General features: G+C 42.0%; 1 protein-coding gene across 2 annotated transcripts; it reads right to left on the bottom strand.

The window, feature by feature from the left end:
* Positions 1-711: 711 nt before the first annotated feature.
* On the bottom strand, positions 712-20,235 carry naif1 (nuclear apoptosis inducing factor 1). Of its 2 annotated transcripts, none has more exons than XM_061293373.1 (3): positions 19,645-20,235; positions 16,447-16,497; positions 712-5,470 (listed from the first exon to the last, which is right to left on the bottom strand). In XM_061293373.1, exons 1-3 carry the CDS (start codon positions 20,084-20,086, stop codon positions 5,106-5,108), a joined length of 858 nt encoding a protein of 285 aa, XP_061149357.1. In that variant the 5' UTR covers positions 20,087-20,235; the 3' UTR covers positions 712-5,105. The 2 variants fall into 2 exon arrangements, with proteins under 2 accessions (XP_061149357.1, XP_061149356.1); XM_061293372.1 differs by lacking the exon at positions 712-5,470 and adding an exon at positions 8,311-10,733 and having other exon boundaries at positions 19,645-20,230.
* Positions 20,236-20,640: the final 405 nt, after the last annotated feature.

Here is a 20,640-nt window from a genome sequence, read left to right as displayed (position 1 = left end):
TGATAGTCTGTCATGTACTATGTGTATGGTGGGTTGTGTGGGCATTTTTGTGAAGAGTGAAATGACGTCGTGTGATATGAGCATTTCATCTTTCTGTACTTTTATGTGTGTGAGTTCCGTGGCAAGCTGTCTTGAGTTTTTGCAGTGTTGATCCGTGTTTCCTAGTAGTGGTTTTATTATTTATGTGAGTGCTTTTGAAAGGTTGTATGTGACTGACCCTATGCTGTCTACAATGGGGCGGAGAGGTGTACCTGGTTTATGGATTTTTGGTGTGCCATAGATTCTGGGGATGATGTTTGCCGTGGGTATTAAGTGGTTGTATACCTGTTTGTCTATTTTATTTTCCATGAGTAGTGGTTTGAGTAATGCTTTGAGTTATTTTTCTTGTCTTCTGTTGGGTCTTTTTTTATTACTTCATAGGTATCGTCCTGTAGTAACTGTTGCATTGATTCTTTGTAGGTGTCCGTGTCCATAATCACTGTTGTTCTACCTTTGTCTGCCGGGAGGATTGTAATGTCTTTATTTTTTGCTAGTGTAATCATTGCGTTTGCTTCCTGTTTTGTAATATTACTGGGTGGTGATTTAGCCGTTTTTAATATCCCTGCAACTTCATTGCGTAGTGCTGCTTTTTGACCTGGGTTATGTATTTTTTCGCATGCTAACTCCGTGGCTAAAATGAAATCATCGTGGGGTATGTTTTTGGGTGTGATCGCGTAGTTGAGTCCTTTTGCTAATATGCTGCGTTCTGCCTGGGTGAGTTTATGGTGTGACATGTTGTGAATCCATTTTTCGTTGATGTGTGTGTGCTCCGGTTGTGGCTTCTTTTGTGCAATGAGTCTGTCCAATTTCCCGATGTGTCGTTTTTTTGTGGCGACAAATTCCTGTTCGTGTATATTATCGAAATGTTCGTGTAGTGTTGCAGTTTGAAGTAGTTGCGTACAAGTTATCCTATATTTACTCAATGTTTGTTTAAGGAACTGCATACCAGTTACCTTACATTTACTTAACATTTGTTTTAGTGTTTAGGACAAGTTACTTACTGTTATTGAGTGTTAATTTACTAAGTAGATAAAGTCTAGCAAAGGTCTAGTTGCATTGTTCCACAGGAAAGCGGCAATTGAAGTTATCTGATCTCACTCGCGGACGACTCGGCCAAAAACTGGAGAAGAACAGATGGACAAACTCTGCGGGGGTCACGGGCCGACAATAAAGTGCTAGTTCACACCACACTACATTCCTTAGCTAATCAACGTTGCTACAGACACAATCTTCCTTCCCTTTGGTGTAGTAACGCCTCTGTAACCTGTGTGTGAGGTGCCCTCGTGCTTCAAGAGCTCCACCATCGTTCCAGTGGCCAAGAAGCCCGCCATCACAGGTTTGAATGACTATAGACCTGTCGCACTGACATCTGTGGTCATGAAATCTTTTGAGAGGTTAGTGCTGAACCACCTGAAGGAGGTCACGGGCCCCCTGCTTGACCCCCTCCAGTTTGCCTACCGGGCAAACAGGTCAGATGCGGTCAACATGGGACTGCACTACATCCTGCACCACCTGGACACCCCAGGAACGTACGCCAGGATCCTGTTCGTGGACTTCAGCTCGGCGTTCAACACCATCGCTCCTGACATCCTTCAACAGAAGCTCATCCAGCTTGCGGTGCCTGCCTCCACCTGTCAGTGGATCACCAGCTTCCTGACCAACAGGAGACAGCGTGTGAGGCTGGGGGGCATCACATCTGACACCCGGACCACCAATACTGGAGCCCCTCAGGGGTGTGTCCTCTTCCCACTGCTCTTCTCTCTCTACACCAATGATTTCTCCTCAGCTGACTCTCCTGTGAAGCTCCTGAAGTATGCAGACGACACCACTCTCATCGAACTGATCCAGGACGGTGATGAGACTGCGTACAGACAGAAGGTGGAGCGGCTGGTCCACTGGTGCAGCCAAAACCATCTGGAGCTGAACCCCCTCAAGACCGTGGAAATGACAGTGGATTTCAGGCGAGACCCTTCACCACTTTTACCCCTCACTATCCGCAGTAATACTATTCTCTCCACAGACACCTTCAAGTTCCTGGGAACCACAATCTCTCGGGACCTGAAATGGACCGGCCACATAGACTCTGTCCGGAAGAAGGCCCAGCAGAAGCTATTTCCTGAGACAGCTCAAAAAGTTCAACCTGCCGCGAGAGGTTCTGAAGACCTTCTACACTGCCATCATCCAGTCTGTCCTCTGCACCTCCATCACTGTCTGGTTTGGATCGGCCTCCAAACAAGACAAGCACAGACTACAACGGACAATCAGAACTGCAGAAACGATCATTGGAATCAACCTCCCATCTATCCAAGACTTGTACCTGTCCAGGACCAGGAAACGTGCAAGGAACATCTCTACAGACCCTTCTCACCCAGGTTGTAGTCTGTTGGAACTACTCCCCTCCGGACGGCGTTATAGAGCTCGGTACGCCAAAACCAGCAGACACAGAGACAGCTTCTTCCCCCAGGCTGTTGCTCTGATGAACTCACACCACTCATAGTCTCAGAGTCATTACTGTGCAATAACATCCTGCTCTTCACACCTTTTTGAATTTGTCTACACTGTTTTTGCCATTATTCACATGTCCTGAGTGTTGTTAGTCACCTAAATGTTGAACAGAGGGTGTGTTTTTATCGAAGTCAAATTCCTTGTTTGGCACGCTCAAACATGGCGAATAAAAACTCTTGAATCTTGAATCTTGAGAGATGGGAAGGGCGGGAGGTCAGGAAGGGGGGGCAGGAGAGCAGGGGAGGAGGAGTTATTGATGGTGTCGGTCAGAGAACTGTTGATTTGGGTGATTTTGTTGTTAAAGTTGACAAGGAAGGAGTTACAGAGGGCGGGTGAGGAGGGTGGCTTGAAGGCTGGAGCAATTTGTTGACGGTGGAGAACAGTATCCGGGGGTTCCGGTTGGTGTTATTAATGAGAGATGAGAAGTAAGCAGATTTGGCAGCGAGAAGAGCATCACGATAGGAGGAGATGTGTTGTTTGAAGGTTTCAGCATGGACGGTGAGGCGGGTTCTTTTGTAGAGGCGTTCGAGTTGACGGCCAGTTTGTTTCATGGAGCGGAGTTCCGGGGTGTACCAAGGGCCAGAGTTAGTGAATGTAACAGAAGAAGTTTTCCAGGGGACTAGGGAATCAAGGGAGTCAGAAAGGATGTTGTTGAGCATGGTGGCAAGGTTATCAGGGGAGAAAGAAATGGGGTCGGCGGGAAGGGCAGAGAATAAGAGCTGGCAAAGCGTGATTGGGTTTACAGTCTTGATGTTGCGGTAGGCGTTTTGTGGAATTATGAAGCCAGGGTAGAGGGGCGGAGAAGAGGATGCAGAGATGATCTGACAGTGGAAAGGTGAGAGGACAGGGGTTGGATGTGAGTGGAAAGGAGGAGCATACTATATCCAGGGTGTGGCCTTTGGTGTGGGTGGGGAAGTTGATGTGCTGGGTGAGATGAAAGCAGTCCAGAAGGGAGATGAAGTCAGACGTAAGTGGAGCAGTTGGCTGATCGGTGTGGATGTTGAAGTCACCGATGAGTAGGAGGCGATAGGAGACTGAGGATACGATGGTGAGGAGTTCAGAGAGGTCAAAAAGAAAAGACGGATGTGATTTTGGGGGGCGGTAGATAAGAACAGAAGTAGTAGAGTAGGGGAGGGAAAAAGCGAGATATTCAAAAGATGAAATAGATGGGAGGTTGAGGTCCAATTCAGTGATGGGTAGGGACTGCTTATGGAGGACAGCAATACCACCTCCTCGCCCAGAGGATGTAGCTGTAGGACGGAGTGGCTTGGTTGAGAGTAAAAAAGTCCAGGGGCTGTTGCCATGTTTCACAGAGAAGGAGCAGATCCAAGTTATTGTCCAATAGTACTTCAAAAATAACTAGTGATTTGTCGCAATATTCTAATTTTCTGAGACAGTCCTGTAGAAGGCATTTCAGAAGCCATTTGAGGACTCGTTTTCAGAGATTTATTGTAAGTCATAATGTAACCCATGTAACAGAATATTATAAAACATGTTCAGTCACTTTCTCATCTAATTCACTTTAAAATTGAAAAACAAAACAATGAGAGACCTGCTTAGCTACTTATCACAGTGTATGCATTCACAGTGTATACATTCCCAATTGGTAGAGATGAACTGTTCTCATTTAATAAAAACACTAGCTTTTGTCAAAATGTATTCCTCTCATTGTTTGTTCGTGACTAATGAACATATAAAGAAGAGACTTGTTGGAGATGACCAGTGGTATTCTACATAAAAATGTCAATTCATATTCAAAGTCGCAGTCTGGGGGGTATTCAAGAAAGCAGGTTATGTGAAAACTCTGGATAAGTTACCACGAAAACGAGGGAAACTGATTTATTCGTTCCAGAAAGAGAGGTAACAAACTCTGGGTCAGATACTGTGGTAACTTACTCTGTGAACATAACTTGCTCGCTGGCAGGTATACTATAAGAGACCCAGAGTTTCAATCTGTCGCCTCCCACACAAAAAAAGCAGTTAATCGTGGATTAGCCGTTAATTCAAAATTCGATTACCATGGAAGCTGCAATAATTCGAAACGCTTTACATCGCGAGGAAATCTTTTGACCCAGATTAAATGTTTTATCATTTCTACAAGAATAGCTTTTCGAGCGCTACTGCTTTGTTTGAACAGTATAATTTATCTCAGTAACCTTCGCTGGTCGTGGGATTCCTGATGGTGTTGTAGTACACTCACCTGTCTTGTGTGCGGGCATCATGAGTACGATTTCCATTCACCCCGAACGAGCACTAACATCAGCGCAACCTTTATGCATAGGACTATGTTTTTTTGCAAACGGCATTTTCTTTATAATATCGAGGAAGCAGAGCAATCATTTTTTCTGTTGGCTGAGCAGAACTCAGTGTTTGTTTTACAATAGTATTTTAATGAGTGTTGGTATAGGCTACAGCGTCACATTTTAAATGACTATAATAGGTATAAAACATAACTGCATTTGTGTCAAGTATTATTCCACAAAGTGTAGAATTAACTCAGGACGTTGGAAACCATTTTGGGTGGGGGTTAAAATATTTGAAGTAGCCACTGAATTAATATTTTAGTTTAAGTTAATACTGACCTTGTTTAGTAGTGTGAGCAATGTTCCCTCTAATTTTTCATGTATCTGGGCATACACACAAGCTCCCTGAGCAAACTGAGGACTACTGTGAGCAACATCAGATATGCACGCTTTATTTTTAAATAAGTAATTTGGTCCACTTAAAAAAAGACAAAAATCTGAAAAATGGGATGTGTAGATGTTATACAGTATGTGAGAGTCCTGCTTTGGCCATGGGAAGAGTCCTGCTTTGGCCATAGGAAGAGTCCTGCTTTGGCCATGGGAAGAGTCCTGCTTTGGCCATGGGAAGAGTCCTGCTTTGGCCATGGGAAGAGTCCTGCTTTGGCCTGGCTGAGGGTCCTGTTCTGGAAGATATGAGACATATACACCTTTCAGACATAACATTTTGCTCACATTAGAACATTCACATTTTGCACAATGACTTGTGCTGTAGCTTGTGATACAGTGCAAATTCATGTAACACTTTGTCTGTAAAATATCTAATTACACAGTTTTTCTTGGCATTTCTACTACCCATAAATCAGGGGTGCCCAAACTTTTTGCAAGGAGGGCCAGATTTGATAAAGTGAAGGGGCCCGGGGGCCAATCGTTTTTTCTGACATTTTTTAACTACAAAAATGTCATGCAAATACACACTGTTATAAAACGAACTTCATTGTCACAAAATAACCAAATATGAGTCACTCAGGCAGATGTGAACAACTCTAAAAACACAAATTCTGCCTTTCATTCATATCTCGTATGTGAGATTGCTGTTTGTGGACTTCAGTTCTGCCTTCAACACCATTGTGTCGCAACCTCTCATCAGCAAACTTGACAAGCTGGGCCTCAGTACCTACCTCTGCAACTGGCTACTGGACTTCCTCTGTCAGAGGCCACAGGTGGTACGTGTTGGCGACAAAATCTCCGCCAGCATCACGCTGAGCACAGGGGCCCCCCAGGGCTGCGTGCTCAGTCCGCTACTCTTCACCCTCTTGACGCATGACTGCACTGCAACCCACTGCGACAACCGCATAGTGACGTTTGCTGACGACACGACTCTGGTGGGTCTCATCACCAAGGGAGACGAGACTAAATACAGGCTGGAGGTTGACCTTCTGACCACGTGGTGCCGGGACAACAACCTCCTGCTGAACGTCGACAAGACCAAGGAGATTGTTGTTGACTTCCGGAAGGGTCACACCCAACACCTGCCGCTGACCATCGACGGTGCTGTGGTGGAGAGAGTGAGCAGCGCCAGGTTCCTGGGGGTACACATCAGTGAGGATCTCTCCTGGTCCACCAACACTGCATCACTGGCGAAGAAGGCCCAGCGCCGCCTGTACTTCCTGCGGAAACTCAGGCGAGCGAGCGCTCCTCCGGCGGTCATGACTACATTTTACCGTGGCACCATTGAGAGCGTACTCTCCAGCTGTATTGCTGTTTGGGGTAGCGGCTGCACTGACTACGACTTGAGGGCCCTGCAGCGCATAGTGAACACGGCTGGTAAGATTATTGGTGCTTCACTCCCCTCCTAGAAAGACATTTACATCTCCCATCTCACCCGCAAGGCGACCGCGATTGTGTGTGATGTGAGTCACCCCACTCACTCTTTGTTTGCTCTTCTGCCCTCTGGGAAGAAGTATAGGAGCCTGCGCTCCCGCACCACCAGACTCAACAACAGCTTCATACTCCAGGTTGTAAGGATCCTGAACTTGCTTCCCCTTTCTGCGTAGCGTCCTGTACTTTTGCGCTATGCTCACTGTCTGCTGTGTGCACACTGGCTCCGTTTTTGCTCCTCATATTTATTGTGTTATCTGTTTATTTATTATTTATTCATTGTTTGTGCCTTTCTTGTTTTTATATTGTGTCGTTTACTTGTATGTATCGTGTTTTATGTCTCGTCACCGTGGGATAGAGAAAACGTAATTTCGGTTTCTTTGTGTGTCTTGACATGTGAAGAGATTGACAATAAAGCTGACTTTGACTTTTGATACTTTTGAAGAGTCAGATAACATTGAACTACCTCACTACTATGAAATACCTTAAATTTACATGAGTTTAAAATTACTTTTGCCTCATGAACATTTTAAACGGGAGTTATAAGTAATGTAAAGTTGTCTGTTATTATTAAAACTTAAAATTAGTGAATTTTCCTCTTGTCATTTACATTATCTTTCAGAAAATAATGGTTTGTGTCAGGTTTACAGGTCCATAACATCAACAGTCTGAACATGGCCACTTCGTAGCTTGCTTTAGTAATATTTATTTTTGACTCACAGTCCCGTGTGAAGAATTGCTGTTGTGATGCCAGTTCAGCTTGAAGCTGCTTCACTTTATCAGCGCGGTCACTCCCTGTTAGCTGGTCGTTTGTGTTTGCATGTTTAGTCTGATAGTGTCTCTTAAAGTTGAAATCCTTAAACAAAGCAATTTGTCTCTTTACAAATTAGACAAACACAATTGCCTTGATTTTCAGTGATGTACAGTAATCCCTCGCTACATCACGGTTTGCTTATCGCGGTTTCACTACATCGCGCATTTTTCCCAAATTGAAAAAAATTATTAAAAGTCAAAATAAAACTTCTAAATTGAGGAATTATGGCACAAAACTTGCCCACACGCCAGCAGAAGGCAAGGAGTGCCCACACAATTGCAGTGCGTACACTTGTACCTTTTTTCTTTTTTTTTAAAAAAAAAGAGTTTTAATAAGAGTTCTAAAAACATATTTACAGTGTTTTACCTTGTTATAGAAAATTGTTATAATAAGAGTTCTAAGAACATATTTACAGTATGTACACTTAAAAGTTAAAGTTAAAGTCCCAATGATCGTCACAAACACATCTGGGTGTGGTGAAATTTGTCCTCTGCATTTAACCCATCCTCATGTGATTTTAATCCATCCCCTGGGGGAGAGGGGAGCAGTGAGCAGCAGCGATGCCGCGCTCGGGAATCAGTTGGTGATCTAACCCCCCAATTCCAACCCGTAATGCTGAGTGCCGAGAAGGGAGGCAATGGTCCCATTTTTATAGTCTTTGGTATGACCCGGCCAGGGTTTGAACCCACAACCTTCCAGTCTCAGGGCGGACACTCTACCACTAGGCCACTGAGCTTCTACCTTGTTATAAAAAAATGTATAATAATAAAAGTTGTTCTAAAAACATATTTACAGTTTGTGTTAAGAATTCTCCATGTTATTCAGCCATGCTTTGATTTGAGGTAGGGTGATTTATTTTGAAGGCCGTTTTCAGGCGATACCACTTCCTTTTTTACGTTCTTGTACATATGTCGGTTACAGTGGTACAGGAGTCATTGGCGATGTAAGTGTGTCTCCTAACAAGAGAAATGAATTATCACATGTGTCTAACCTTTAGGACAATGTAGTATTGCTCCAAATGTTCCCAGTTGCCCCGGGAACTTTCCAATAGTTTGGACATCCCTGCCATAAATTATCTAATAGTAACAACATTTAATGATTCATATCCATAAAGACACAATCTTAATAACCGTCACTAGAATATGCACAAATCGGACTTAAATTTGACCTTATTTTTCACGTCTGTCCTTCTCTCTTCTCCAATGGTTGTACACTTTGTCCAGGTTGATGGCTTCGTCTGCTTCTTGCTTTGACTTTATGCGCATCAGCTGGTCCAAATGTGTCACTTCAAGACGATTTCTGGATTTTGTTTTGATATGATTCATTAAACTAAATCCTCTTTCACAGTCGGCAGTGGAAGCTTGAAATGTAGCACAAATATCCACAAGCTGTGAGATCTTTTTTAGCTCCTCACATCTAAGTAGACCTTTCTCACGTGAAAAAGAAAAGATCTCACCCAATTTCACCGCTTTTTCTTCAATTTGCACATACTCCGACAGCTATTCCATCTTAAAAGAACTGCATTTCTTTGTTACTGTGGCTTGGTGTGTGGATGTATCGCTGCCTGTTCGTTTCGCCATGATGCGGGGTTTGTATTGGCATCAATTAACTTCGCTAGCTAACCTGCACGGCGCATATAGGCAGGGCCCAGACGCAAGCACCCTCAATGCCATGATGGGCTTTGTACCGTAAGTGAACCGTATCGTATCATTGGCTGGACACCTGTCACTCACTGAGTGGGAAACAAAAAAACAATATTATTGGGCGAATTAATTAGATTAGGTCTAATGTTAATATAATATTATAATTGATATAGTATATTATAATAATATATTATAATCTAATATTAATTAATACGTTATGTTGATGTTGTTTATGCGCTGGATAGATTTTCTTGTGCGCTGAGAATGTGCGGGCGGTGCGCGATTGCGCACGCGCGCAGCTTAGAGGGAACATTGAGTGTGAGTCCATTTAAAATAATAAAATTAAAATCAAAGCGAGGTGCAATCACAGCCTAGCAAAACATACCTTACCTTTTTGACTAATGTTTTTATGTTTTATTTTGAGCCACTTCCAAGTTATTTCTTTCTCTTGTTGAATTGCACCTAAATAAAAATAAGATTTCATTCCTACTTTAATTCATAACTATTGGCTATGCTACAATTTTATGGTTAGATGTTACATCAATGAAATAGTACATTCAAACCTGCGCATCAAGCAGCAATTTCCTCCCATGACGTCTTTCTCTTCTTCGCTGCTGCAGCCGTACTAGATTTGTGGCAAAAAACTACGTTCACACTCGCCGTAGGCCTGCATAAGGACCAATAAAGTAAAATAAGGTGATGTTTTTCCTCAGTTGTCATGGTGACTCGTCGTATCGGGGCTTGATTGATAATGGCTTTTTATAGGAGTTGTGCACGCGTGTAACTCCAGGTGAACATACTCAGAGTTGATTGAACTAACTCAGATCAGCCTTTCTGGAACCGAATACCCAGAGTCTCCCATCGCAGAGTAAGTCAACTCAGAGTATGTTGAACCTGCTTTCTGAATCCCCCCTGATGTTAATGCAAAGCTAAAATCATACATATGCGCTTCCTAAGGCAACTTATAAAATGTTTTCAAGGCTTGTTGAAATCTATGTGCAGGGATTTCTCAGGAAAATGTGGAGTCAGTTTTGTGGTGCCAACCAAATTAAGGATTCTATTGTGTTTCCTCTGTGTGCTGGGGAGCAGGTGGTGGTGTCGCTGGCTTGCTCAGTTCCTCTATTAATGCCCCATCAGGTGTCACTCCTGCTGCTGCGCTGTGCAAGTTTGTGACCTCAGTCCCACTTTGTAGGAATTTACGGAGGTCCTTTAGAGTTGGCCTGAGCATCTGCACCAGTGCCAGCAGTGCAGCTTGAGTTCCTTCCAAGGCCTGGGCTTGGCGCTCCTGTGCAAATGCCTGGGCCTCCTGAGAGTGACGCATCATCTGTAGCAACTGGTTCTGACCCTCCAGGTGCTGGGCAATCTGTCGGATATGGACATTGGTGACTCTCTGCTCCTGTAGAAGACGAGCTGAGTTGAGGGCAATGCGGCTCTTCAACTCTTGGGGTTTAGAATGAGCCTGAGGTGGCAGTGGCGAGGAAGCTGAGGATGATGCCAACACCTCCACTGGACCCTCAACCGTTGCAACCACAGCAGGGGTTGAATCGGTTACGGTTGTGGTGCAGTACTCCACTACGCCTCCGTCTTCTAATGCATGGTAAGCCGTTTCAGCTGGAAATCAAAGCAAATAAAGATGATCTTTTCCTCATCTTGGTAAGGGGAGGTATTTTTTCCCACTTAAAAGTAGTAGAGTAGCAAAATGTGGAAAGAATACCACATTTAAATGTGTTTTTCCATCTGGTGATCTTTAATTCTATAATAATTGAATCTTAGCCTTGGGTCCAAAAGTTTCAGCGACTGCACCATTTACGACAAACCGGATTCGGTTGAAGTTGGGAAATTGTGAAAATGTAAATAAAAACAAAATACAACAATTTGAAAATCCTTCTCAACCCTTATTCAATTGAATACGCTACAAAGACAACATATTTAATGTTCAAACTGATAAACTTGTTTTTTGCCAAATAATAATTAACTTAGAATTTCATGACTGCAACACGTCCAGTAGAAGTTGGGAAAGGTGGCAAAAAATGCTGAGAAAAGCTCATCAAACACTTATTTGGAACATCCCACATGTGATCAGACTAGTTGGGAACAGGCGGGTACCATGATTGGGTATAAAATGAGCCTCCCCAAACATGCTCAGTCATTCACAAGCAAAGCTGGGGCGAGGTTCACCACTTTGTCCGCAACTGCGTGAGAAAATAGTTAAACAGTTTAAGAAAAACATTTCTCAAAGCAAAATTGCAAGACATTTAGGCATTTCAACATCTACGGTCCATAATATCATCAAAAGGTTCAGAGAATCTGGTGAAATCACTGCACGTAAGCGCCACAGCCGGAAACCAAGACTGAATGACCGTGACCTTCGATCCCTCAGACGGCACTGCCTTAAAAACTGACATGAGTGTGTGAAGGATATCACCAAATGGGCTCAGGAAAACTTCAGAAAACCACTGTCAGTAAATACAGTTCGTCACACCATCAGTAAGTGCGCGTTAAAACTCTACCATGCAAAGCAAAAGCCGTTTATGAACAACATCCATAAACGCCGCCGGGTTCTCTGGGTGCGAGCTCATGTAAAATGGACTAATAATGGGAAAGTGTTTTGTGGTCTGATGAATCCACTTTTCAAATCGTTTTTGGAAAGACTGGACGTCGTGCCTCCGGACCAAAGAGGAAGCGGAGCATCCGGATTGTTATCAATGCAAAGGTCAAAAGCCAGCATCTGTGATGGTATAGGGGTGCATTCGTTCCCATGGCATGGGCGACTTACATTTCTGTGAAAGCAACATAAATGCTGAAAAGTACATACAGATATTGGAGCAACATATGGTGCCATCCAAGCGACATCTTTTTCATGGACGCTGCTGCTTATTTCAGCAAGATAATGACAAGCCACATTCTGCACGTGTTACAACAGCGTGGCTTCGAAGTAAAAGAGTCCAGATTCTCCTCTGGCCCGTTTGCAGTCCAGACCTGTCTCCCATTGAAAATGTGTGCCACATTAACAAGCGTAAAATACGACAGGGAAGACCCCGGACTGTTGAACAACTGAAGCGGTTCATCAAGCAAGAATGGGAAAGAATTCCACATGAGAACCTGAGAGAATTAGTCTCCTCTGTTCCAAAACGTTTATTGAGTGTTATTAAAGGGCATGTAAAGGCACTATGGGGTCCCAAAATGTATTTGATAAAGATGGACTTGTATTTTAGGAAACTATTGTTAATTTTTGAATAAAATTGCGAATTGAGGCGTAATCGATGAAAAATCAACGGTTTGTATGTGATCGTTGAAGTTCATCCCGGAAATTCCCAAAGTGACTATGACAGAGATTATAGGACGCCGAGCGTTGCCGAGTTACTTAGCCCATGTAAACCTAATGGCGGATACAGCAGCGGAAGCAATGTCGTCTGACGAATCTCCCTCAGATGATTCTTCACTTTCAGATGAAAATGAAGAAGAGTATGATTTCTTTCCTGGGGTACAAGGGTACCAATTTGAACCGGTGAGAAGTACCCCAGCGGGAGAAAATTAAACCGAAAATGGCGATCATCGTGGTCGTGGGCAGGGCCATGGTCAGGAAAATGCGGATCGGCTTGGAAATACTGACTGGTTCGTAACAAAATATCCCATAATTAACTGCCTAAATAATTGTGAATAATTTAAAAGTATTCTACTTGTTAATACCTACGCGCAAAATGGAAAAAAATAAGATATTGTAAGATTGCATTGACCGAATTTTCACATGATCCTTGTTTGTATTTTGCATTTGACACTGACAGCTGTCAAGTGCCACGTTATGGCTCTTGTGCAAGTTTTATGGTTATGGTTTTTCTTTTGTAAGTTTAACTTTGGGTACATTGAAAGTGTCATTTTAAATTGTACTTTCTTAGTTTTGAAGCCTAGATGCTCCATCATTGACCCCTGATAACATTCCAGAGTGAAATGAGCTCCACAAATGACAGCTTGAGAGTCTGGCCGCGGGGTCTTAAAATCGGCTCGTTTTGTTTGGACAAAACAAACCCATTGTCGTCATGTAGCTTCCGTTGCTGGGAAACGATGTAAACTGTGGGTTTTGTGCGTATTGCTACAAAATTTAACAACACAAACTTTCACCATCGTGGAACAAACGTTTGAACACCAAATTTGTAAACTAAATGAAGCTTATATGTGACGTATTGGAGAGAAAACACCAGGAAAATGTGTGGTTCTTTGCGCTATCAATCGGTAAACAATGGGGGGAGTCCTATCATCTACGTCACGGTACCACGTGATCCAGAATGGAGTGGTTCATGACAGGGGCGGGGAAGATCGAGAAATACACACAAATTGACTGCGTTTGGCTCACGAATGCAATTTTATTTCAAATTCTACAATATTATTTGGATACAGGTGAATATAATCGAACATTCTGAGTCGTTTTTAGAGCATGTTAAAGGTGCCTTTACATACCCTTTAAAAGGAAAGGTGATGTAACAAAGTGGTAAACATGCCCTTTCCCAGCTTCTACTGCACGTGTTGCAGCCATGAAATTCTAAGTTAATTAGTTGAAAAATAAAGTTTATGAGTTTGAGCATTAAATATGTTGTCTTTGTAGTGTATTCAATTTAATATAGGTTGAAAAGGATTTTCAAATAATTTTATTTTGTTTCTATTCATATTTTACACAACTTCCCAACTTCAACCGAATCCAGTTTGTAAAAGACTTCTATTGATTTCATCAAATGCTTTATTGTAGGTCTTGTGGATGTTTGCATATATGTACAAGTAACCTACAGTTAGCACAATGGCACAATGAGCCCACATTTAACATATTTTCTAAAGTTGATGATCTTACTGGGTATTAGTTGATTCTCAGTCTAATGGTAGTTCTCTCCAAAACATGTCAGCGTAATTTTGTTGCACAAGTCATTTTATGCACAATAATCTGTTCAATTGTCAATGTGATGTCAAACAAATGTGAGATGAGTCTGTAATAAGTGTGTTGTTAATGTACTTGCCAGAATAAACCAATCAAATCAAAATCAATGTAGTCAGTACAGTAATATATGGAAGTTACTCTGTGGGTGAATAAAAATCGATTTTCAATTTCCTTGGCAGCAACAGCATAGATCAGAATGGTTTTGTTTGGTTTTCATGCTAATCTTGCTGGTGTCACTAGTCAGGAACAGCAAAACTAATACAAAACAGCCAAGATTTGAACAGCCAAACCTCGGCTTGCTGAGCCAAATCCACAGAGCCATCATGCAAGACCAACATGTTGTTGTTACCCTACTGGTAGTTGGTAAAACCAGCAAGACCAGCTTGGAAACAACAAACATTCTGCTAGTTTACACAGTTTTTTGTTTGCTTGTTTTAAGCAGGCTAATTATTTTTGTATGTTGTGTGTTTCTGTGATTTGCTTGGGGACAATTGAATGATGAGTCCCATGTACATATAAAAATATAAATACCGTAATTTTCTGACTATAAGTCGCGTTTGGGTGGGGGGGGCGATTTATACTGAAGAGCGACTTATATGTGATTTTCAAAATTAGAAATAAAAAATAAAAATTTGAGACCACGATAAACGAACCACGATGTAGCAAGGGATTACTGTAATTTGAATTTCAAGTGATGTCAGCGGTGCGGCGCGGCGCTTGTTTACATAAAGGACAAAGATTTGATCACTGGATGACCAAGATGACGAAGGGCCCCACGTACTACCAGCATCATTAGCGGCTTTGTTTGTAAGTGACACGGAGGACAAAGAGTTTGAAGGATTTAATGATTTGGAGTGACACAGAAGGTTTGAAAAACTATTATGGCTTTTACGCACGCCCGGACCTACTCTAGTACAGTGCTCTCTTTCACCTCCGTGGATGGAAGTCGGAGGCCGGCGCTCAGCCGGTTGGCTGTCCGGGGACGGTGGATGGGGCTCGCCGCCACACGCCCGGAAGTCGACGCCGGTGCTTGGGGCCGTGTGGCGGTGAACTATTTATGTTATTTGATATATTTTATTTCGTGTAGCAACTTGTATATGTTTTTATCGTTACAGTTCAGTAGTTGTTGACTCATTGAACTCTTGTTTTGTTAAATAAAGAGCCGTTTACCAAACCCACGTCTTTCCTTGTACTTTGTTAACGCTACAATATAGTTATATACTAGGGGTGTAACGATTCATCGATACACATCGATTAATCGATATATTGCTCTACGATTTATTGGCATCGATGCTAAACATCGATTAATATCGCTGTGTTTGACCTCGGACATTAGACGCGACTTTATTTTGAAATCCAGTTCATTGTTGCTTGCTTCCTCTTTCCGGGAGCAGTGAGCGGCGTGTTGTGAGCAGAGCAGGCACGTGAAAGGGGAGTCGACAACTAGTACGCGGCTCCTGGGCTGGTGCTATGGCTAGTGTCCAAAAAGACGAGGAAATTTGCTCCCCTTTAGGCTTCAAGTCATTCGTTTGGAAGCACTTTGGATTCCAAAGAAAAGATGGCTCAACGGACAAGACACGTGCAGTTTGTAAATCCTGCCATGCGGTGATCAAATATTCAGGGACCACAAATCTCTATATTTATATTTAAAGAAAAAACACGACATCAAAGTTCAGTGTTAAAATAAACACTTTGTATACTACAATACTCTTGGAATTTCCTAAATAAAGAGTTTGCAGTACCTTGTTGATTTTGCGTATGAATTGTTATAAATCAGGATATTGTTCTATATTTTTTTATTTAAAAAAAAAAAAAAAAAAATCGATCGAAGAGCACTATATCGCGATGTATCGTGAATGAATCACAGCAGGCTTTAAAATATCGGCAAATATCGTATTGTGGTTCTTTGTATCGATATGATATCGTATCGTGACAAAACCTGCGATTTACACCCCTATTATATACTAGATCTGTGGAATAACAACGAGGCTGACGTCAGGGCGCACGCGCGGCGTTGTTGACAAAGGACGAGGAATTTTATCGATGGATTTAATGATTTGGAGTGACACAGATGGTTTGATAATAATATTGCTTATATAATAGTTTTTTGATATATCATTTATATCTCGTTATATGGGCTTATGGAATATTTTGAAGTGCAAGCACCGTCAGCAGAGAATCATGATGACCACGAAGCTGATGAGTTACTTATACGACTTATACTCCGGAGCGACTTATATGGGGTTTTTTTTCACGTTATTGTGCATTTTATGGCTAATGCATATATGCATAATAATGCGACCTATATTCTGAAGCGACTTTTAGTCCGAAAAATACGGTATACAATAATAATATAAAAATATAGGGGCATACAGATAACGGAAGCAAAAATACACTTACCATTCAGTGTTTTTGCTTCATGACAAACAGTTACTGAAACTGCTGGGAGAGCTAAAATAGAAAGAGGAGAGTAAACAAATTATCACAATAAAGTGATGACTCCTTGAAAAATGAAATAAAATAAAAACGTGAAAACACTGAATAAAAGTAACATCCATCCGTCCAGATTCCCTTAAAATTGTTTAGGCTACAAAGATACGATGATTTCATTAGCAATTACCGTTTTTTTCCGTGTATAGTGCGCAAAATTTTACTAATTTATTGTCCTAAAATCCGGGGTGCGCATTATACATGGGTACAAAGAAAAAAAAAATAAATTTTTTTTTTTTTAATTTTTTTTTTTTTTTTTTTTTTTTAAGTCCCAATGATCGTCACACACGCAGGGAGGCAATGGGTCCCATTTCTATAGTCTTTGGTATGGTCTTAACTAGGCTGGATGTAATTTTTTTTGTTGGCGTTGATTTCTCCGACTGCCCGTAAACGCACCACCGCGCTTCGTGCGCGCACGGGACAGCAAACGAGCAGGTGATCGAGCAAGCGTCTGATACGAGAGCATTGCGGTCGCATGGAGCGTGTTTGAAGTGAACAGCAGAGAAGAAAGGCAAAGTGTTGTGAAATAAAATGCACAGAACGGATGCGCAAGACACGTCAGCTATATAAAGAGCGAGAGTTGTTTTCTTCCTATTAGTTTCAATTCACAGTTTAATTAGCAGTTTCAATCAGCAAATAACAAAATGCGTATTACAGGTAATATTTTATTTCACAACACTTTGCCTTGTTCCTTTGGTCTCTGCTGTTCATCCTAAAACACAAAGGCGCTCTTTAAGCAATGCGACAGTGAGCGCCCGGCGCGCTGCACCAAATTAAGCTCCCTGCGCAGTGCGCACTGAGGTCCACTTAAATTTTAGAAAGTACATCAGGACTTTAAAAATATCTTCTAAATTTCAGCGACGGCTCTGTCACAATAATCGGCCAGCCCGGTGCAGTTGGGCGGTCGGCGGCGCGCTACGGTTGAGCGTTCTCTCGCACGCTCTCTCTCTCGCTCTCTCTCGCTCTCGCACACACGCAAACCGGATATCATACGGAGGCCGCCATTACAGATGCGCAGAACGGATGAGCAAGACACGTCAGCTATATAAAGAGCGAGAGTTCAGTTCTCTACCTAAATCCGTATTACAGGTAATATTTTATTTCACAACACTTTGCCTTGTTCCTTTCGTCTCTGCTGTTCACTTCAAACACGCTCCATGCGCACGGAGCGCGGTGGTGCGTTTACGGGCAGTCGGAGAAATCAACGCCAACAAAAAAAATTACATCCAGCCTAGTTAAGACTATACCAAAGACTATAAAAATGGGACCCATTGCCTCCCTGCGTGTGTGACGATCATTGGGACTTAAAAAAAAAAAAATTAAATTTTTTTTAAAAAAAAATTCATAAAAATTCGGTGCGTATTATACATGGGTACAAGCTTTTTTCCAGCATCAGCATGCCATTTTTAGGGGTGCGTACTATACATGGGGGCGCACTATACACGGAAAAAAACGGTAACCATCTTTATACAGTATCAGTGTCATCATATCACAACACACAATACCGCCCGCCCACCCGCTGGCGCGCACACGCACGCACGTGCATACACACACACGCGCACACGCACGCGCACACACACTCACACACACACACACACATACACACACACACATCCAACTGGAGCGCTCTAACTGGGGCTACACAGATTTCTGACGGGACTTTAGCCTCCCTTAGCCCCGGTGTAGTGCCATCCCTGGAGGTCATCCTTTCACCCACTCCAAATAAAGAAATGATTTTGCCTTAAAAAAACAACAATAACAACTCTCTTTTGCCTATTTGACTCAGCTCCAATACATTTTCACAGCTAAATGTAATAATAATGAGAGTGTTTCTCCCCCAATGGCTCTTGTAAATGGACAGAGGTCTCTGTTAAGCATCTAAATGACTGTCGTTTTTGCACTCGAAAAGAATTACATCATTTTTGGTTGCGGGGCATGCACTTCGAATTGAAATAGTTGAGTCTTTCCTGTACTAACTCAGGACAGGATAGTACAGTCCTAACTAAACCTTGTTGCATGAAGTCATTAAGCCTTGCTAGAGTGAGAGGCAAAATGTTTTCTATAACCACAAAAGTCCAATTGCTGCAGATGCCCTATGAACAAAGTGAACTGGATGAATGTGCAAATACACATTTATTACTTACTATTATTATACACCGTTATTATTATTATTATTATTATTGTTTGCATTGTTCAAAACAATGTGGTGATCACTCGCTGTGAATTGTGGGGCGGCATTTTAGCGCACTCTATTGATTAGCTATCACTGCTTTCTAGATTAAGTATATTGAATAGTGTTATGGATTGACCCGGGCACAATTGGTAATTTGTAACACACTACTGTATTTTGAACCTTCAGTCCACCAACTGCAATAATAATGTAATCCATCTTCCTTCACAGGAAACGCAAACAAAAATATTTTGGCGTGATGGAACATGCATCTTGACTGTCCTCTCATGGATAAAAGTGGCTATTGCCACTCAAACAAATCTGAGTAGGCCTTTCGTAAATTAATGTGGAAGAATGTAATCGAACAAATAAACAGTATAATTAATGTGATATTGACTTTTTATTTATTTATGATTTGTTTTATATACTGCAATTATGTTACAAGTTTGTATCAGTAATTTGTCAAATGACCCAATCCATGGCATTGGAGACTAAAAATGTTTTTATGAACATTTACAAATTACTCCGAGCAGAGGTTTGTATGCCAAACTCAGTTCAAGGTTGTGAACTTTACTTTGCTCTTCAAAAAAGTACGATGACGTACTTAGATGATGATAATTTGTGTACCGTGTAATCTAAAGGTAAACCAACAAATAACACATGAACAAAATCTTATGATACAACTTATGGAAAGAGTCTTAAATAGTAAGCTACAAGAAAGTGACAAATGCATTAAATCCTATTTTTGTGTAAAACTGGGACCTTGGCACAGTAGGCCTACTAAAGTATTTTTTATGTGCTCACCATCATTAAATCATGATATAATTCAGTCGCCCAAAAAAATCAGCACATTTACTCATCACTCATCTTCACTTATAATAGCATTCAGAAAATAAGGCTGCACCGACCCTTGGTTATGCAAACATTTGCCAACTTACGCTCTGTGAGTGCGACGGTGGTGGAGTTTGCCGTGACAGGCAAAGTGATCTCAGTATCCGAGTCTCCTGCAGGTAAACTGATGATCGTGGCTTCTCCCAGGAGGTTACAGATCCTCTGCTGCATGGCAGTGAGAAGGACGGGAACGGGAGTGCAGTCGGTGGACGTGCCTTCTATCGCAGCCCGCGCCTGCGCCACTTTTCTTCTAACCTCCGTCTTCATATCGGACCACTTTTTCTTGACCTCAGGCAACTCTCTCGGACATGTTGTCACAGCGTTCACCTTTCTGAGGATCTCCAACCATGCGTTGTTCTTTGCCATGTGAGAGACTCCAGCATTGAAGTGGTTAACCAATGTGTGCTTTTGTTTCTCTATTTCTTCCACAATAATTTCAACCTCTCTCTCCGAGAAATTCATTTTTCTCTTTTTTGCGACCGAGACCATAATTGCATAAAGTCAGAGTTTAGAGTAGTTTGCGTACTATACGCAAATATAGTACTCAATTGATATGCGCAACGTAATGGCTTCCAGAATCGGCTTCTTCTTCCTACTAACGAGCGTACGTTAGCTAGCCCATGAATCCCGCCCCCTCACGATTCCATTGGTTGGATGTGTTGTAGTCATTCAATATGGCCCATTATTATTGGCTACGTAAAATGCCAGTTATTTAACAAGCCAAACAAACTATGTAATTCAAACCCAAAAGAGAAAAGCACCAACCTTAGCTGGTTTATATCCTCGTTCTTGTTTGGGTTTTTACGGAATATGACAACAAAACAGTAATTGCATACCAACGATTTGGATTAGACAGACTGCATGCATAGAACTAAATCAGTAGCCCACTGTAAATGCCATCATGAATCAATCACCAATGTGCAATTGCACATTTGTTAAAATAAAAGTACCGTTTTTTTCCGTGTATAGTGCGCCCCCATGTATAATACGCACCCTAAAAATGGCATGCTGATGCTGGGAAAAAGCCTGTACCCATGTATAAT

The sequence above is a fragment of the Syngnathus typhle genome, linkage group LG12, assembly GCF_033458585.1.
Source record: "Syngnathus typhle isolate RoL2023-S1 ecotype Sweden linkage group LG12, RoL_Styp_1.0, whole genome shotgun sequence".
NCBI classification, from domain to species: domain Eukaryota; kingdom Metazoa; phylum Chordata; class Actinopteri; order Syngnathiformes; family Syngnathidae; genus Syngnathus; species Syngnathus typhle.
The sequence above is the reverse complement of the archived record's forward strand: the minus strand, read 5'-3'. Positions and strand labels throughout refer to the sequence as shown.